This window comes from Larus michahellis, chromosome 4 (assembly GCF_964199755.1).
Source record: "Larus michahellis chromosome 4, bLarMic1.1, whole genome shotgun sequence".
Taxonomy (NCBI): domain Eukaryota; kingdom Metazoa; phylum Chordata; class Aves; order Charadriiformes; family Laridae; genus Larus; species Larus michahellis.
In genome coordinates, this window is record NC_133899.1 from 1595095 (window position 1) to 1614263 (window position 19169).

General features: G+C 50.1%; 2 protein-coding genes and 1 non-coding gene across 3 annotated transcripts in view; all 3 read right to left on the reverse strand.

Moving 5' to 3' along the window:
- Nucleotides 1–656: 656 nt before the first annotated feature.
- On the reverse strand, nt 657–5916 carry RPL13 (ribosomal protein L13). The gene is made up of 6 exons (XM_074582664.1): nt 5824–5916; nt 5382–5497; nt 4762–4903; nt 3184–3357; nt 1856–1912; nt 657–863 (listed from the first exon to the last, which is right to left on the reverse strand). The coding sequence occupies exons 2-6, from the start codon at nt 5483–5485 to the stop codon at nt 705–707; spliced, it is 636 nt and encodes a 211-aa protein (XP_074438765.1). The 5' UTR covers nt 5486–5497; nt 5824–5916; the 3' UTR covers nt 657–704.
- Nucleotides 5075–5156, reverse strand: LOC141743231 (small nucleolar RNA MBII-202). The gene has a single exon (XR_012586998.1). It is a non-coding gene; the product is annotated as a small nucleolar RNA MBII-202 (small nucleolar RNA).
- Nucleotides 5917–6760: 844 nt separating the features above from the next.
- The window catches only part of SPG7 (SPG7 matrix AAA peptidase subunit, paraplegin), a 32705-nt gene continuing 20296 nt past the window's right edge, over nt 6761–19169 (reverse strand). The window contains exons 10-17 of the mRNA XM_074582662.1: nt 17936–18060; nt 16629–16731; nt 15499–15609; nt 12042–12157; nt 10687–10843; nt 9966–10129; nt 9197–9274; nt 6761–7483 (exon numbers count right to left, since the gene is read on the reverse strand). Of these exons, the coding sequence (XP_074438763.1) occupies nt 7274–7483; nt 9197–9274; nt 9966–10129; nt 10687–10843; nt 12042–12157; nt 15499–15609; nt 16629–16731; nt 17936–18060 (1064 nt within the window). The 3' untranslated portion in view covers nt 6761–7273. The remainder of the gene's footprint in view (nt 7484–9196; nt 9275–9965; nt 10130–10686; nt 10844–12041; nt 12158–15498; nt 15610–16628; nt 16732–17935; nt 18061–19169) is intronic.

Genomic DNA, 19169 nt, shown 5'->3' on the forward strand with positions numbered 1-19169 from the left:
CAGCCACAAGGATGGGCCAGAGCCCCCAGACCCTTCTCCTCCCGTGGGCAGTGCTGCAGCCCTCCTATGGAGCAGGTCACTGCCCCACGAGCGGTGGGTCCCCAGGTGAGGCTCATGGGGCAAGCAGTTGCCCGCACCAGGCCATGCACCCACGGGTGACACCCACCACGACACCCCACCTTCCACAGCAGAGCCAACTGCTCTGCCTGGCGCAGAACCACAGGCAGAGGTGTGGAAATCATTAAATCTGAAATAACGGCACAGCGGAGAGCTGGGTAGGAAGGAGACAAAGCCCGTCAGGGAGAGGGTACCCCAAAAAAGCCCTCAACTGTCAGCTTCAGCAGCCCCCAGCACAGTGAGACGGGTGTCCGGCTCCAGCACGGGAAGGAGCCCGGGCTGCGTCCCCGGAGACAGAGCAGAGGCTTCCCTGAAGAGAGCTGCGCAAGGCCGAGGTGTTCGTTTCCCTCACTTTCAGGGGAGTTTGGAGTCTCTAACCCCAGAAAATGAGGTTTCCAAGGTCTGAAGAGCGACTACCCTGGAGCACACCCCTCCGTGCAGAGCAGCCCACGATCTGCACCAGGAGATCTGCCAGCTCCTGCGACACACACCAGGAGGGCAGCTCAGTCCTGCGCAATCACCCTAAAAAGACAGCACACTTGTATTTCTATATTTTTTTTTTTATTGACAGTTCTAGGGAGAACAGTTCATTTCTTCTTCTCCACATCCTGCTCTGCTGCTTCTTTGGCGCGTTTCGCACGAATCCCAAAGAGCCGGGCGTTGGCCCGGGCCATGCGCAGGCTGGCAAAGGCCTTGAAGTTCTTCTCGTCTTCTGAGATAACACGGGCCTTCTCCCGTTTGAAAACCTGGTGGGAGAGAGCGCCAGACAGTCAGACTGCACATCAGAGGCTCCCAGAGAAGACTGTATTTAAGGCTTAACACAATTAATCTCGCTACATTTCTACCACCAGCTCCAGGATGCTGTTAAGAATAGAGCATTTATGCCATCTACAGGCCCTGCCCTTATCATCACTCCACCAGGCACCTCGTTTCAACCGCTTCCTCATTTGCCAGCGCACGTCAGCACAAGACCAGAACATACCAGGGAAAAAACAGGCGCAACGTGAAATCTGAGTCAGGTTTGTGGCGCGCTATCGACAGCACCTTTTGGAAGCAGCGAGGGGTTTTGAGACAAATGGTGACTACGCAACCTGCCCGGGCTGCCATGCCGCCAGCACACGGCCCTCGCCCCAACCGGCGACCCCGAGTGCCCCCAGTCTCACAGCGGGACGAGCTCCCTCAAAGGTACAAGTGGAGAAAGCACCCTGGAACCTGGGTGGAGGACGCAGCGCTGAGCACAAACACGCGCTGGAGATGCTGCATGTGTGCCTTAACCTGTGTCCTCATAGAAATTGTGTGATCTGGGGGGGGTCACTGTGCCTGTGGCCTTCTCCGGGGAGCATACGGAGCTGTGCGTCTCCCATGCGTCATTTAGGGCAGAAGTGGATCACATACACGATTTTTCCCAACCAACAGATCTTGACCTGAACCCCTGCCACGGGTGGCTGGAGCTCTCCGCTGGAGCCAGAGACACAGCTCATCAGGAAGGACTTTCTCAGATGGTAACAAATTTAGCAGAGCTCCAAGTAATTAATTCTTTGCAGTGTGCTCTGTTGAACCAAACAGATCCTGGCAAAAGACAAGGACAAGCTTGACCTCTTCCTGGTTTTGTCTGATCCAGGATGGGAACTGTCTGGAGACAGCAACCCTTCGCTATAGAACAGCGAGAAGAGAATCCTCTCCATGAAGTTAAGGTCTCAATGATGTCACACAGAGAACGTGATTTATTTACACTTACATTCTTGATTGGCATAACCGGTCCCGTCAGCTGAGTCGCCATCTTGAGTTCCTCAGCCTGCATAACAAGAGAACAAGAAATATTTAAAAAGAACAGCACTGAAAATCTCTCAGGCTAGTACCTCGGTTAAAAGCACGCCCTCTATGCAGGTACCCAGCTTAAACACGCTGTTAACAATTCCGACTGGCGATTTAACACCAACTGGTAACGAATTCAGCGTTTCAGCCACGCAGCTACAGGAGTACCTGGCACAGACGTGCCGCATCAACAACCCACGTTTTGCCTGGCTATCCATCAGCCCGGATCTGGCTAGAGAGGAGCAGCGGCCTTTCGGGAGTTCTGCCAGTTGGAAAAACGTTGACATCTACTGTGCCATTTTTAGTTTGATAGCCAGCGTATTCCTCAGCAATTCCTTCTGAGGCTAATTCCAGCTTCTTGTAAGAGTACGGCATTACACAAAAATGATTAAGTTTTATTTTAAATAGTTGATTTCAAGTAAACAAACTTGAAACAGTACTGCAGGCACAAGTATCTGTACCTGCTGGTACAGAAGCTCAAGACCCGTCCTCCCCTGTTCCGACAAGCGGCCCGAGTACGGTGGCTCCATGGGCTGCACTACGGCTAAGGAGCCGAGAGCCAACGGACTCTCCAGAAGATCGAGGACAGCTGCACCACACCACCCCGCTTCATGACTCGCACCGTCCCACGGGAAGCACAGGCAGAGCCAAGGAAAGCAAAACTGCACTCTAGATCTCGGTGAGATTTTAATGAAAAGCATTTTTGTATGTCAACAGCAACAACCTTCTTGAGACCGCCTTACGCACGGCTTTCACTGAACTACTCCACTGAAGAGTTTGTCCTTGCCTCCCTCACCCTTTCCATGCAGCTGTCACCACAGCAGAACACACACTCCAGACAGGCTTTTCAGCCATTCCGACAATTTAGCTTTGTAAACTAGAATTAAACTGGTCATTCAACAAAGCTCCAGCAAACAGACCATCGGTCCGAGCTGCAGCCCTTCAAGCAGCACAGCAGTCCCCAGGCCAAACGCCTGCCCAAAGCCTTACTGTAACCCAGGAGATCCCCGTGGAAGGGGACTCTACCCGGCCTGCCCTTGCGCTGGGCTCAGCCATCCCCTACGTACATGCACGAGAGCCACGCTGCCCCCGAGAGAAGGGCTGCTCCCCCCAGGGGGTTTAATGTGATGAGAAGTGTTCAAGAGCACTGCCTGACTGCACACCATGGCACCGGGACGGACTCACGACCAAACCTCTGAAAACATTACCCACACAGACCCTGTGAAACGTTTCCAGCCGTCAAGCACTTACAGAGCTGTCTCCCTTCTTAGGCATAGCCGGCTTCCGTGGGAAGAGGATAAGCTTGGAGCGGTACTCCTTCAGCCTCTGCACGTTGGCTTGCAGGGACTCGGTAGACTTGTTGCGTCGCCGGGGATCCACGGAGATTCCAATAGTCCGGGCAAACTTTTTGTTAATGCCAGCGAGCTGGAGAGAGAGCGCAATGTGTCAGCACCTGACATCTCCCAACGCCACTGCGCTACTGCCGGGGGCGGCTCCGGTCATCAGCCAGACAAGGGCTCAAGCGCAGCCACCGTGGGCTGAAGTCTGGAGAAAGGCTCAGCATCTGACCGAACGGCCCATCGGCAGCACCAGAGTCTGGCAAAAGGGACCAACTACGCCACAAAGGGCATCCTGCTGTCTGTATTTTAATGCTGAAAACATTCCGCAGACATTACAGTAATTTTTGCAGATGGATTTCCTCAGGAGAGCAAAGCACAACCCTGAGTAATTATGAGTAGGACATTTAAACTCTGATACACGAGAGACAGAAATTTATGAAGCCAGCCGGCGGTTAACTCTGTTCACTGAATACTGGAAGCTCCATTAGAGAAGCATTTTTGCTAACCATCTTAAACAAGAAATAACCTAATTTTCTGTTTAAAGACAAACATCTGCGTACCATTTTGTATTATATCATTATCCAAAAATTAAAGAAAAATAAAGTAATGAAGCATTTGGCATCCAGAAGACCAATTTTACTGCCTCAATGCACTAATTTCACTGTTATGAATGTTTTAATTAGATACTAAACAACGCACAAGAGGTGGCTGTGGACGCTGGCTGCCAGCAAGCACTGATGTTTATTCCCGCCCGCTGTGTGGAGATATATGGGTGGGGGTTTCTGCAGACCACCCTGATCCAGCTGTTAACAGCTGCTCAGCTCAGCACACCTGGGAAGGGCCCAGAGAAGGGTTTCCTGAAGCAACGCAGGGCGCTGAACACTTCCCACAGACTTTAAGTGTTCCTAAACCAACTCACGGCTACTGCATGAGACACAGCCACAGCCGCTCTGCGAGGCAGAACAGTTCCCTTTCCTGGCACGACATCCCCTACGTCTGCTAGGGATGCGTTGAGCGTGGTTTACTTGGTCCGCAACACGAACAGGTTCACGCTGGCTACAGCTTTTAGAATTAGCAGAAATGTGTTTCACAAAGAAACAAGAGAATTTAACGAAGAAGCCATTAATCTTTTATTTGTTTTTCCCCAAAAAAGAAGTTTAAGAGACTCGATTAAGGCTCTATCAGAACCTGATTTGAATGGAATTTTGTCTAAGCAAGTCTGAGCAGACAAATGGACGTTTACTTTTCAAAACAACCTTTCACTCTGACACACACTACTGCGTCCCCACCCACAGTTACAAAGAAAAACCTAGACCATCATTTTCTACGCTCCTGTAGAGCCAGGAACACCAGAGCTCTCCCCTGGCTCAGCCAGCACAGCAGATACTGACACCTCATTGAGTCACTTGCACGTTGTCTATGTGCAGAACAGAAGACAACTGAGCTCAGAGTTTGTTTTATCAGGTTGAGATGAGTTCCCCATACTTACTTTAAGCTCTTCTAGGCTGAAGCCTCTGCCAGCACGAACTTTTTTGTGGTATCTAATAGTTGGGCACCTCACTATAGGCCGTATAGGCCCAGCCACAGGACGGGGAGCGATTCGGCGAGCCTTTGCCTGGCGGGCCTTCCTCCTGGAACGTCGTCGAAGGGGACAGCAGTGAGAAACACAGCATTTCTGCCAGATATGACCCTCCTACACTGCCAGATGACCTGTATTGCCAGGCAGCATCTGCCACATGGGGACCACTCAGAAATAAACCCAACACTGGCCTGGCTACTCAGACAGGCCGCTGCCTGCTTCTACAGAACAGCCGCAGTCATCAGATATACAAGGGTTCAAGGGAATCATCAATGTCGTACAGCGATTCCGGAGATTTCTCATCACTTGACTGCAGCTGGAACGGCCTGACCCCGACCAGAGACCCCACACCAAAAGAGCACCCCGCTGCAATCCCAGCGCCTTAAATGAGATTAGGGAAACAGCTTTAAATAAAAATACAAATCTTCCTAAGCGGCTGATATAACGCGACAGACACTTCCCCCAGCTACACGACCTCCAGCCGGCGGCAGCAGGAGAGGCTCCGAGGAAGCCGGGCCGCGGGCACTCACCTGCGGATCTTGCGGGCGGGCTGGTTGAACCATGTGGCCACTCGCCGCTGCCAGTCCTTATGGAAGTGGGGCTTCAGGATCATGCCATTGCGGCTGGGCGCCATGGCTGCTGCGGCCTACGGACACGGGCAGGGTTAAAGGCAGCCGACGCCCCCTGGGGCACCGGGGCTGCAGGGCCTCCCCCGGCCAGCAGGTCCAGGGCCCGTCCCCGCTCCCCGTGCCACCCCGGACAGGCTATGATTGCCCCCGAGCCCGCCACCCCCGGCCCAGGCCCAAGCCCAGGCCGGGCCCCTGTCAGCGCCGCCTCCGGGCCCAGGCCCATCCCGCAGCCCCCGCGCAGGGCTCCGAGCGTCCCCTGGGCCCAGCCCGGCCCGCGGCACAGCCCCCGGCGGGCGGATGGCGGCGGATGGAGCCCCCCGGCCGCAGCAGCGCCCCGACTCACCTCCCGCCACGGCAAATGGCCGACCGGAAAAGGAAGCGGCGGCCCCGCGCACGCCGGAAGTGCGGCAGCGCCGGCCAATGGGCAGCGCCGCCGGAACGGCGGAATGAGGAGGATGGCGCAGGAAGTGCCAGGAGGCAGCTTCACCGCACCCGTAGTAAAGATGGCGTCAGCTTAAAGGGCCAGCGCACACCGAGCGGGAGCGGCCCCAGCTCGGGGTGGGCAGCAGCATCTCCTGCATGGCGGAGTCGGGGGGGGGCGGGCGGGCAGGGGGCCGCCACCCGCCGTGGCAGAGCCCGCACCCCACGGCGGTGTGAGCCAGGGGCTGGGCCTGGCCGTGACAGTGTGCCACTAGATGGCATGGCCACGCCACTGCACCCGGGGAGCCACCGAGGGCCCCGCGCTGTCCCACAAGCGTCCTGTAGTAGCACCGCTTGGTCTTTCAGGTCATATCCTCATGGAATAACTCGAGACAATAATCCTTCCTAACGGATTAACCCAGCCAGGGCACACCAGGCACCCATGATGGCTTTACCGCTTCCCCTGACAAATGGCAGACAACCACATCATCGCAGCTTGTTTCGGAAGAGCCGCGAGGATGGAGCCAGGAGGACTGCCAGCTTTGTGCCGAGGCTCCCCATGGACACACCTGAGGGCTCCCAAGAGCCGCTCTCCAGCTCCAAACGGCAGTGACAGGCAGTCTCCCAGCCAGGAACTGGGAGCCACTCTGGGCAAGGCTGGTGTGTGACAAGCAGGCTGCGGGGTTGCGCTGGGCTCTGCACGCAGGCTCCGCTTGCGAGACCCTTGCTATAAAAACTGAATATAAGTTATCAGGCAAGGAGAAGAAAGCCCTCGTTCCCGTACAACTTCATAGCTATAATAAAGCTTTTTATGTGCCGAAACACACATCCGTGTCTCGACACGGACTGCAAACAGAGCAGACATTATGAACAGTTTATTCTGGTGAAGTCTGTTGTTCAGTTATTTTACGTTCAGCAGAGATGATCAAAGGTTACGGCGGAGTCACACAAGAACTACAGCCCTCTCAGCCAGCACAGAGCCTGGCAGGGGTTTCACCATGCTGAAGGGAACGTCCCCGCGCTCCTGCCGTGTCACACGCCGCAGCGAGAGGTGGCTCACAGGGACTCCACAGGACCTTCTGCCCTCAAGAACTTGTACACCGCTCATGCCTACAAGGAATCTTTCCAGCAGATTAGACTTACCCAGCTCCTAATCACTAACACCCTGCTGAGAATCAATTTCAAAATCCTAAGGAGTTCTTCCTGCAGGGGAAAGCTCGTTAAAAGAGCCAACGTAGCCAACCCTTAATGTTTGGGTAACAGCAGCACAGAGATTCCCTGCTCAATATCTTTGATTCTGGAGCTGAAAAGGGAAGAGGTCTGCGTCCAAAAGCAGCCTCTAGAGTCCTCCCGTTCCACATCAGGAGTGGGCTTCATACTGGTCTCATGCGTGGTTCCTCCTCCTCCTCCTGGTTTGGTGGCTGCTGGGGCATTTCTTCATCTCTTGTGTCTTGCTTGTCTCTCTCTGCTTGAAGCCAGCTCTGAGGAGCTATCATTTTCTTTGGCCCATGCGGCGGAGGCCCAATCAAAGCTTCAATGTCATCATAATTTATCACTTCTTTCTCCAGGAGGGCATTAGACAGCTGGAAAGAGTAAATAAAGCACAATGAGGCGCAGGGGTTTGTAAACAGCCTCTCTGAACTGATCTGAACTCTCCCCGCCAGCTCAACTCCGATCCCAACATCTGGGCACAGCACGTGCTGCAGCCCATGGGGAGCAGACCCCTGGCTGCCACACCACTGACGGCGCTACCCCAAAGCCTGCTGGAGCCAGTACAAAGTTCTCCAGGCTGCCGGCACCTTTCACAAGAGTGTTTTTGGGTAGGAATACACAGTATGACTGGAGGCAATAAAGCAAGATCTAGGGAATGATTTGTCAAGTCAGAATTCCAGGAACAATTAAAGAAGTGCCCTTCTTGCCACTGTCCCTGCACCTGTGGCCCTGCCCATCTCGAGATGCCAGAGTAGCAGCAAACCCAGAGCCAGAGCCCTCCCCTGCACACCCAGCGGTGACAAAGAGCTGTCTGCTCCTGCAGGCATGGGCTGAAGGTCACACCAGAAGTTCCTCCCCAGAGAAGCTGAATTCCCTGGCCCCTCTGCTCACAGAAGGACTGCACTTGAGCAGCAGGTGGCTGTCAAACATGGAACGGCTCAATCCTGCTGACAAGATGTAACACACTGACCTGGCAACTGAAACATTTACTCTGGATACTTTGGCTTAACTTAAAAGTTTTTCTGTGATGAGCCTCTAGTAAACATCTGACTCTTGTTAAATGAAAGCATCGGAACAGGGGAGGCCTGCAGAGAGGAGACCCCCTAACAATGCCTGCCTTCGCAGCACTCGCAGGGCGCCGTCTTGGGGACAGGGCTGTCATATGGCCAACAGCAGGGTGTCTGAGGTGGCAAGCTCTAGCTACCTTACTACGCACAGGAGGCCTGCAGTTGCGTAGCTGAAGGGGTTGCTGTTGTTTGTTTAAAAGAAGATTTAAGGAAAAGCATTGTTTTGTTTGCAAAACATGCAACACTAAGTTGACTCCTGGTCATTTTGGATGTTATGGACTGGACTTCTAAAGGAAAGATCAAGTAGATACACAGGGTGCTGCAAGCCAAGCGTGGCTCAGCCCAGAGCAATGGGTACAGAGCTCCCGGCAGAGGTGGGGACATGCCAGGGTGACTGGCTAGGGGACTGTCAGGACACAAAGGGGAGGAGGCAGAGCTCTACTCCTGCAACAAGGGCTCCTTGGTATATCAGGGAGCTGGCAGGTGAAAACTGCCTGGAGTCACCAGAAAGCACGAGCCAGCACCAGTCAGCCAAGGTGACAGGTCCCATATTCTTTCACCAAAGCCAGAAACTGCCCACTCAATTCCTGTACGTCTACAAGACCTGGAAGGATGAGCTGTTCCTGCTTTCGCAGGCTTCACAAAAACAGTTCACTATCAGCTTTCGAGGAAATTACACTGCCAAGAGGTTAGCAGAGAAGTGCAGGTGAGGGAGACAAGTTCTAGCTTTGATCACGTCCACAGAGCACTCCTACTCCTCTACCCTGCAAATACCAGCTGCGTCAGGAGGCAGACACTGCTGGAAAAGGCAAACATTCCTCCCTGTGTCTGCTCCTAATCTAGGGATACACAGTAAACAGTCACTTGTTCCCAACAGGAGCCCCAGCACTCCCACTACCAGTCTTTTCTAGGATCAGAGACACTGTAATGGCCGAGCTACAGAGCACAGAAATTAGCAAAAGACACCAGTTAAAACCAAAAACAACAAACAAAAAACCCCACACAATTCCAACTTACTGTTTGCAGCTTGTCCCGGTTCTCCAGTAAGAGTTTTTCTGTGCGCCTGTAAGCCTGAGCCACCAGGACTTTTGCTTCCTAGAAGACAGTAACAAGGAGAGAGATTTGGAGCGCAGGTGGCAACAAACACGACACATAGAAAAACAAAGAGAGCACCAAGGGATGGAATCTGCAAACCCAGCCAAGCAGAAAGTGGTTCCCATCAACAGAAAATACAGATAAACCATCTGAAAAAAAGCCAAAGGAGTACTCATGATAAGGAACAGTAAACTCCCTCACAAGCACAACTCGAGTCCCAGCTGATGGGAAATGCAGTCTAATTAAGGCAGCCATACAGTAGCAAAAGACGCAGCTCAGCACAATTCCCAGGGAAGCACAACCATAGTGCTTCTGAACCAGAGTTTTTTCGTTTCCAGCTATTTGACTTTCTAACCAAGGCAATGTTTTTTGCAGCAATGAAGCCCAGTTTCCTGTCAAAACGGGTTAACATTTCTCAGTCTGAACCGTCGTCTCAGATAGCCTCTCTGATCTAGGAAGTGCTACTGGGCTGAACCCACAGCTGTATGTGATTTTGTCTGTTCTTAATGCCTCACTGCATTGTCCTAACACACTGTAATAGAACCGGTAAGCGCTCAGTTGGTGAAATTTACTACTTAATGGCTAAGAGAAAAACACAAATTGTTTGGCTGCAAGTTACTTGCATTTTTTCACTGAACTGCAAGAAAAGTAAAGAACAAAAACGGGAACGTGTAACCAAGGGTGGCCTTACATGGTCCATCATTTGCTGAAGTCCCTGGCTGAATGGGCGCCGACCAATTCCAGCTGCACTCTCCAGGTCCGGGAAGGAGAGCTGCCCAATGCTGGGCACCATCCCATATTGCTTCACCATGGAGTAGGCTATCTTGGTCACCTTCTTCAGGTCATCCTGTGCTCCTGGGCAGGAGAGAGAGATGCAATGCTTGCCAGCTCTGAGCTGAGTGCAAGAGAAGCACATCCTGCCCAAACACAAATTCCACTAGCCAAGAGACCAGAGGACTCACAGGAGCCCATGGAGGTGAACACTCTACCTGCTGATGACCTTTCTACACATATTGCAGGATCCATTCACAACAGTGAGTGAACCTACCGGTGGTTAGCTCATGTGCAGTGCTTACCTGTCACTGCCCGCTGTTATCCCATTTGGATACAACTAGTTGGAAACACAGCACGGAAAGCTCCAGGCCCTCCCACAAGCCCAGAGTCTCACCAGGTAATTGCATCTGTGGCCTTAGTCTTTGAGACAAGTCTAAGACAACACAGTGGCAACCAACGAGAGACCTCCATGCTCACAAAATGCAAGCCCCAGATCAAACCACCCAATTTGACATTTCTTCTTCCCAGCATGGGAAACCTCTGCCTCTTGCTCAGATCACCCTTGGACACAGCAGGTGCAGAAGTCAGGCTCTCTTAGCACAATCTCCACCTGCCGGTGCCAGGGTCTGGCTCCTCACCTGTAGTGACCTTGTTAAAGGTGATGGCCTCGGACACTCTCCCCCCCAGCGCCATACACATCCTCTCCAGCAGCTGTTCCTTGGTGAAGAGGTACTGCTCTCTTGGAAGGATCTGAGCAAACCCGAGAGCTGCGTTTGTTCGAGGGGCTATGGAAACCTGTAACACAAGCAGCACCCTCAGTTCAGACAACAAAAGAGCTCCCAACTACAGCAGCAGAGGGAGAACAGGAAGGGGCCTGCATTCCCAGCAAAATTTGACAAAAGCTGTGGGGCAGGCTGACCAACAGAGACACAGCCAAGGACTACAGTATGTCACCATTCCTGTACTGAAGGCTCTGCCTTCACAGCTACAGACATACACTTTCTGTCACTTTCTGCTCAAGAAATGAAAAGAAAACTGCCCTTAACAGCAACCCAGTGAAATCCTGAGATTTAGGAGTTGCTTTGGAGGGTGTAAGCCAAACAGAGTTCACTTTACTGTGTTCCAGAATCACTGAGACTACCTGGAGAAATATAGGTTGTCTTCAGAAAAATAAGAGCCATTTCCCCCACCCATTAAATGAGAGTAATTAACAACAGTTCAGCTTATACAATAGGTTATTCAGAGTGAATTTGCTGCTGGTGGAAAGCCAAGGAGCTGTCACCCTTGTCATTTCTACTCCCCACCTCCTCCCAGTGTCAAGGCTTTTTGAGGAGGAAACATGCATGGGAGAGAACACCCCCCGGGGTGCCAAGGAGAGGCCTTTCCCTACAGAGAAAGGCTTCAGGCAGACAAACTCTCTGGCACGCCAATCTGAAAAACACATCTCTTTCCATCAGTATCAGAGCAGTTCCTGCAATGGTAGCTTTGCTGGCTGCTGGCAAGCCATGTCAGGGAAAGAGATCATCTACGCACGCATGCACACACGCAGCAGCGCTTTGCGCCTGAAGGAAGCGCATGAACTAAGCGGCATCATCAGGAGACTCAATTGCTCCAAACAGCTTTACAGTTGGCTTTTAACTACAAGGCTTCTCCTATAGCTTTGCACTATCAGTATCATCAGTGGAGCCCAATACTGGATTTCTCCACAGCATATTTTAGGAACATGGTTTAGTGGTGGACTTGGCAGTATTAGGTTAACGGTTGGACTCGATCTTAAAGGTCCTTTCCAACATAAATGCTTCTATGATTCTATATTTGCCATTTATTTTGCTGCAGTATTCACAGCTCCAAGCTCATGGAGGCCACAGTAACACAGCAGAACTCAACACAAGTACTACAAAGCAATCAATGGGTTTTGGACAGGAGAATCCCAAAGGACTCTCTTCCCACTCAGTGACGGGCTCCATTACACAGCAGCTGGTCACGGAGTTACCTTCATCACCGCCTCGGTGTGCTCCAGCAGCCAGCCGACCAACGCATGACCGGATTCATGAAACGCCACGACCTTCCTCTCTTCTGGGGACAAGATCTTACTTCTTTTGGCAGTGCCTATAGGAACAGAGACAAGGGTTCCATAAGATAACCGGCGATAGGTGTAACCAGTAGGACATCGTCTTGTACAGGAAAGTGCGCAAGCTAGCACAGCCTATGTCTGAGCAGCCAGCAAGCTTCATGTAACACTTCGTCTAGGGAGAGGCAGTAAAAAGCCCTTCAATTACACGCTGTGGGAGAGGTGCTCTCTGTCCCTGCAGTACAAAGCAAACCATGCTTGGATTGCTTGAAAACACTGGCGGAAACTTTCCCCTCTCGCCTCCTTACAACAGACTTAATCATTAGACAAATAATTTAACGTTTGATTAGATCACAGCTCTAGAACGCAAAGCTCTGTTCTGGTCCCAGCTCTGCCAAAGGCACGTTACACTCGATCTCTGCCCAAGGACAGATCTGCAAGAAGTCAATCTACCACTTGGAAAAAAAAAAAAACCCACCCCAAACTAAAAACACACCAAAACCCAAACCAGAGACTAGCTAGAATATCACGCTCATTTTGCTGCACAGTCTTTCAGTCCCTTAGGCTGAACATGAGAGAAGCAGGATGCTGCATTATATATGAGAGGTCCCAGTTGAGATTTGTGTACATTAGGAGTGTTCAAATCAGCAAAAGACCAAGAGTGTATAAAAAAAGAAAAATCTTTCTCCAGACCCTGGAAATGTCTCTGATTACACATGGCATGCTCCGTATGAGCTTATTCCCAGGCTCCTGAGAACTAGCAAATTAAGCCATAACTCACACTTAATACTTCCTCCAAAAAGGTGATTTTTGAAAGTGTCTATTTTCCAACCCAGTAGTCCATAACACAGAATAAGTCCAATTAGGTTTTTTAAAAAAAAAAAGTGCTGAATGGAAGTAAAACTTTGAGCACATAGAAAATATGTTAACTACAGAACACACTGCATATCAAGCACTCATTACAGCTCTGCATGTTGAATGCAAAAAGGTACCAGTACTTTAAAGCCCATGTCTCTACACAGTGCCAGGAGCAGCAGGGGGTAGAGCAGGCAGAGTCAAGAGCCGAATTATACCAAGCTTGCTTGATGTCTTGGAAAACAACATTCTATTAACATTAATTTTTAAACAAAGTCAAGAGCTTTATTAAACAAGGAAACAGCAAAATTAGTGTGGCAGATCTTGTAAAATTACTACTCAGGGACCCTGGAAACCACAGTGCCCCGCAAGGCATGATGGTGATGGAATAGCAGATTAATTGCAATTGCCTTGATTTTCATCAGTCAGTCCCTCACCCTGCCTTCAGCAGTGTGTGTGTGTGTGTGCATGTGCCTGTATGTCTCTCTCCATAGAAAAATGTATATATGTACACTAAAAAATTCTGGAAGTATTCCTCTGTCAGCCCACCAAGGAGGGAGGGATGGTACTCTTCACAATAGTACACAGTGTGCCTACAAAGATTATTTCTTTTCCTACCTAAAAGTAATCTGAAGGCCTGTACTCACCACATGAGACAACCCAGGAAACAACTCTGGTGCATTTTTGCTGGCCTTACACAGCATATACAAACCCCACCAAGAAAATACGCTCCACTACATCTTCTAAAGGCAAGCCCTAAAAGCCTCTGTGCGCTCAGCAGGTTTCCTCCCTCACTCCCAAGAGGCCTGACTTACTGACTGCTTTCTGTTCCCAAACTAAAAACACAATGGGGACTACCACAGAGAGAAGTTCTTACTCCTCCCTTACAGCAACACAAAGCTTTAAGGCTGACAGGGCCTCTGGACTTGCAAAGTTCTCTTTTGATTCCACACCACTCTTATTAAAACCAGAAGCTTATAATGGAAAGCACAGTAATATCTTCTTTCTTTCAAGAAAAGCTTTTATAGCAACTGAAATGCCCTCTGGATTGTGAAACCTAGAAGTGTTCCCATTACATGGCAAGGGTACATTTAATATATGGGCCTTGAGGGTTGTTTGGGGCCTTTTAGACTTAGTCTACAAAAAATAGCCAGGTCCTGCTAATACAAAAGAATCCGATTAAGCAACAAAAAGACTTTATGGCCTCCTACACGCCACAGAGCCTTAGTGAAGCAAGTCAGCTTGTCAGCAGTGAAACTGCTGAAGCCCATGCCCTGCGATGCCCCACCACGTTAATCCCAGATACCCCTTCTGCTGCACAGCCCCTGCGGCCTTACTTGCTTTTTGCCTTATCTGCCAAGTCTGGGGAAACTAAACAAGGGTGGAATTCAGGGGGAAAAAAAAAAGCCAAGTGAACCCCTACAAGTTTGGTGCTTTGTGTCCTGCAGATGGGAAAGTAAAGCACATTTGGTCTGGCTGGTGAGGACTTCTGCGTTACGACGAGAGTCGACTTGCTGTTCACTCCTGGGAGCTGCTGAGTACAGCTTGGGCTTTGTGCAAGTGTGGCCACAGTTACCCAAAGCACTCCAAGGGCTTTAAGAGGCAGGTGAAACTGTCAGGAATTTGCTCAAAAAAAAAATATTGTCTTAAATGAGGAATTGTTTAGACATTTTCTGATAAAGCAAACACTCAGGACTAAATTCCAGGATCAGGAAATAACTGACCCAGTACAAACATCCTGTTCCACACGCTCTACTAAGAAAAGCACAGAATGCCAGTCTGTTTGCCCAGGCTCAGCCCCCAGTAGTGACACTGCAGCCTGGAAGCACTTAAGTGTCTGATTATGAAAACCAAGGCTTGGCTACAGGGCAGTTCAGACCAAAACCCACCAGATTCAAATCCCTCAGGTGAAGTCAAGAGTTCTGGGAACTTTTTCTCCTGCCTATAATATACTGCTACAGGGTAATCTCCAGAGGTTCCTCTGCTGGCAATCGCACAAGTGACAGGGAAAGGCCGACAGGATGTTCTCAGAGGGAGAACAGTACTCTACTGTCTTTCAGTTTATTCTGCCAATTCATCAAAGCCTGGGCTTTGAGGCCAAAAAGAAAAATCTCTTATTTCTTGCTGTTGAGGATGCGTAGCCTATTTGCTATTCATGTTTATGTAGCAGGTGTCCAGAGCAGCAAGAAAGACCACGAGATACTTCCACTGCCTTTTTTTTTTTTAAAAAAAAAGCTTTTTAAACTAAAAGGAGATACACAGTTTTGAATTCCCCTCTACTGTTTTGCTTCTGAGCTACTTCATCTTCCCTGAGCTACTGGTTCAGCCTGCCAGCAGATCCATTTGAGATCTTGTTCAGAGAACTTTCTGGGACCATGGCACCTAAGATCCTCAGGACAGCTCTACAGGACAGAGCACAGTTAGGACCCATTTGTCTTCCTCAAATGTAACCCACTCACTTGAGCCTTCGCTCAACATGCGCGATACAGACTAGTAAAACAACAGAAACGGCCGGGTCACTTACCTGCAATGACCCTTTCCACAGCGTACTCAAAGTTGAAAGTATCAATGGATTTGTGACCCTCTCTGGCGGCATGAAGAGCAGCTTCATTACATATATTCGCTATGTCAGCTCCTGTAGGCAAGAGTTTACAAGAATTACACTGGATTTGTTATGTGACAGATTTCAGAGGACAGAAGAGGCGAGAACAAATCTGGAGAAGGACCTAAGGAAGTCAAATAGCCTGCACTTTTTTGTTCCTTGGGAACAGAGAGCAAACCTAGTCCATGGTGTTTATGTTGGCTTTGAACAATACAACTGCTTTGGCAACGAACGCTGCATTGCCACACAGAGGACAGAGTTCAGCAATCAATTAACAAGACTAAAGCCAAGGCTGGCTCTCAGCAACAGGGGAGTGGCGCGGGCAGTCTGGGTTGGCATGGGCTACCGCGCTGTTCATACAGCAACCGCACAACCTCTGTGTGGAAGAGAAAGAACATCTGTTCTGAGTTTGTGTGTGTGGGTGATGGTGGCGGGGGGCTGCTGAAGGAAGTCACGAAGAGGCAATGTGCTGGGGCCTGTTAGAGGGGAAACCCAGAAAGGATATTCCAGGAACTCCACATAAACAGGAACTCTGGAGCCCCTTGCTCAGCACTGCTTCAAACTCCCAGGGACCTGCTCTGGAAACAGGCTCAACGTAAGAGCCAGGCAGAGTTGTTCAATTTCTACTCTGACCCCCCAAGTAATTGCTATTCATTCCTCCTATCGCTTTCCTGGTAACATATATCAGCTTAAGAGTCTTCCCCCTGAAGTGCAACATCTCATCCTCAACAACAGCTTGGACAGGAGTGTGAGCAGTGGTTCCTCCCCTTAGGAATTAGGAACCCAGGCATTTTCCCTACCTCCACACCCTGCTAGTCCCAGAAGTTTGAAGAGATTGAAAATAGCCGTGAACAATTGCTCATCACAGCTCCATTCACCAGGGAGCTGGTTAGGTTCCCACTATTTCCATAGAGATGGAGAAGGCTTGAAGAAAAAAGCCCTTTGGACCAAAATACTCTGTTAAAACTAAGCAACCATAAAGCTCCAGGCTGAACTGCAGAACTAGGGTGGAAGCAGGCAGAGTAGCCCCACAAGGACACAGCACATCATACCGCTGAAGCCTGGAGTCAGTTCAGCAAGGTGCTGCGAGTAGAAGCTGGCATCTTGGATCAGTTTGAGACCCTTCAGGTGCTGCTCAAAGATCTCTCTTCTCTCCTGTAAAGAACACAGAACACCTGAGCCCAGCAAGCCTTCCGAACGTGGCATGCACGGTAGGGAGCAGAGGAGTCGCAGACCTCTGGCAGTGGGGACGGGGACATTGCCACCAGAGGGCAGGGCTGTCCTTACAGCATTTTAGTGCTACAGGAGCCCTGATAAACACCCAGCTCTCAAATTCAGAACAGATGTATGGAGGCTTACCGTGAGTCACTGCTTTCTCTCTCACGGCCACTCTCCCCTCCTAACTTTCACTCTGATCTGTCTTAACTTTTCTCTTGCTACAAAAACACTCACAGGAAGGAGCTCCAACTGCCTCTACCTGCTCCCTCTCACACCACAAACGAAAACCCCATCTACGAGCTACTCAGTCTGCGACCATTTCCCAGACGAAGGTGGGGGTGAGATGACAGCTGGCAAGTAGCCAAGGAATGACTCATTCAGCTGGTCCAGGAGATCCTGATTAAAACAATGAGCTCAGTTGCCAGGGTTTTTCCCCTTCCTCCTTCAGGGCAGCTGCACAGTTCATGCTTCCGGTGCCAGATTGTATCAGGCATTTAAGGTATTTTAACTGAAAACTCTGAGGACGCCAGTAAAGCACAGATGGGAGAAGAAGAGCCTGTGCTGGCAGAGCAGACAGATCTTTACTGCAGCTGAGCCTATTCCCAAAACTCTGCTACAAATGTCAACACAGTGGACAAGGAATATTCCTAGTAAATGGATTTAAAAAGCATTCAGAAGGAGAAAGTCACTTAACAGGCTGCCTAAAGGAAAACGAAGAGCCTTACAAGGATAGTGAGGACAATAAACCTAAAGAACAAATGGTGCTCGAGGCGCATGACAATTTAAGCTGTCACACAAGCCAACTTGCCTATTAGGTGGTTCCCAATTTCCTGGAGAGAAGACACAAACATCATTCTGCATCTGCATGGCAAAGAGAACCTCACAGAAGAATTCACTGCCAAAGCTCATACCAGAGCAGAGACACTTAAAACCAGTGGGTTGTCTTTCAGAGAAAGAAGCAACTGCATTAGCATGTCAAATCCTTGATTTAGAACACCTAAATAAGAATAAAGGCAAACAGAAGCTTACTATCTCTATTTTCTCCAAGCACAGCCTTTGCCAGGACAGTGAAACACCAGCAAGGACCAGGACACCTTAGTCATTAGCCTTAGGGAAGGACCGAGCAGTAGGTGGAATATACCTGGAGTGTCGGAAGATCAATAAAGATGTGCCTGTCAAGCCTCCCAGGTCTCATCAAGGCATTATCCAAGACATCAGCACGGTTGGTGGAAGCCAGCACTATGACATGATCTGTGGTCCCCATTCCTGTAGAAAAACAAACAAAATCAAAGGCGAAGGTTTTCACCATCACAGATACTGCACTGCAAGCATACAAAGGGATGGGGATGCAGGATGCAGAGAACGTCTTATGCAGCTTTATCACAAAGCCAGAGGGTGTCTACAGCATCCCTTGGGGCAGCTGAGGCTGAGAAAGTGTCCTCTTCAGCTAGGAACTCAAGACAGGAAGGAACCTCCCAAGTCACCCAGGCCAGTATCATGTCATCACAGATACTCTGAAATTCCCTTTTCATTTACTTAATAAGCCTTGGCTTAAAACTTTTTTTTTTTGCCTTCCTTTTGTCACATTTAGAAATTGCTCCAACTGGAAACCAGAACAGAATCTCTCTATTCTGATGAGTTAGGCGATGCCTTCTCACCCCCAGGCTTAAGTCAATTCCTTCTCCTTTAGCTCCAGGATGTACAAACATTTGCTAGCTGAAACAGCCTTTCCCTCCCAAATATTTCTGTGGGAAGCCCTTTCAGCTTTCATTTACTTTTAGGCCTTCAGTCACAGATAGGCCATCAGGATCGGCAAGGAAGGGATAGGCTTTCTTCCGACCAGTTCAAGTTAATGCAGAAAGACAGGACGTAGCCTTGCCACCCATGAAGGGGCATGTTACAGCATGATTTGATCTTTGTCTTCTCACTCATCTTTTATCACTCAGAAGGCACCCAGGCATACTGCAGACCAGCGCAAAGACCAACCCTGCAGAACTAACACCACAGACATGTAGGCAGACACAAAACACAACCAAACAGCTTTACACTCATCATTAGCATACACTGGCTCAAGCCACAGTCAGAGAAGGTTTTGTCTCCAGGTCTTAAAGATGAAAGGAGCATCAGGATTTACAAGCTTCACAAGAGCAGCCTGCAGTATGGAGGCATCAAAGGCAGACAGGGCTTCCTGGAGAAGCCAGAGCACTAGCAGCTGGAGGAGGGCAGAAAGGGGCAGAGAGTTGTGCTGCTTGGGTGGGGAGCCAGAGATCATGTTTAATCACTGAACCACACTGCTTATTTATTACATTCCACCAGGTGCCCACAGGCCCCTGGGTATGAGTCACCTGCTTACAGCAGATTCAACAGCCCTGGCA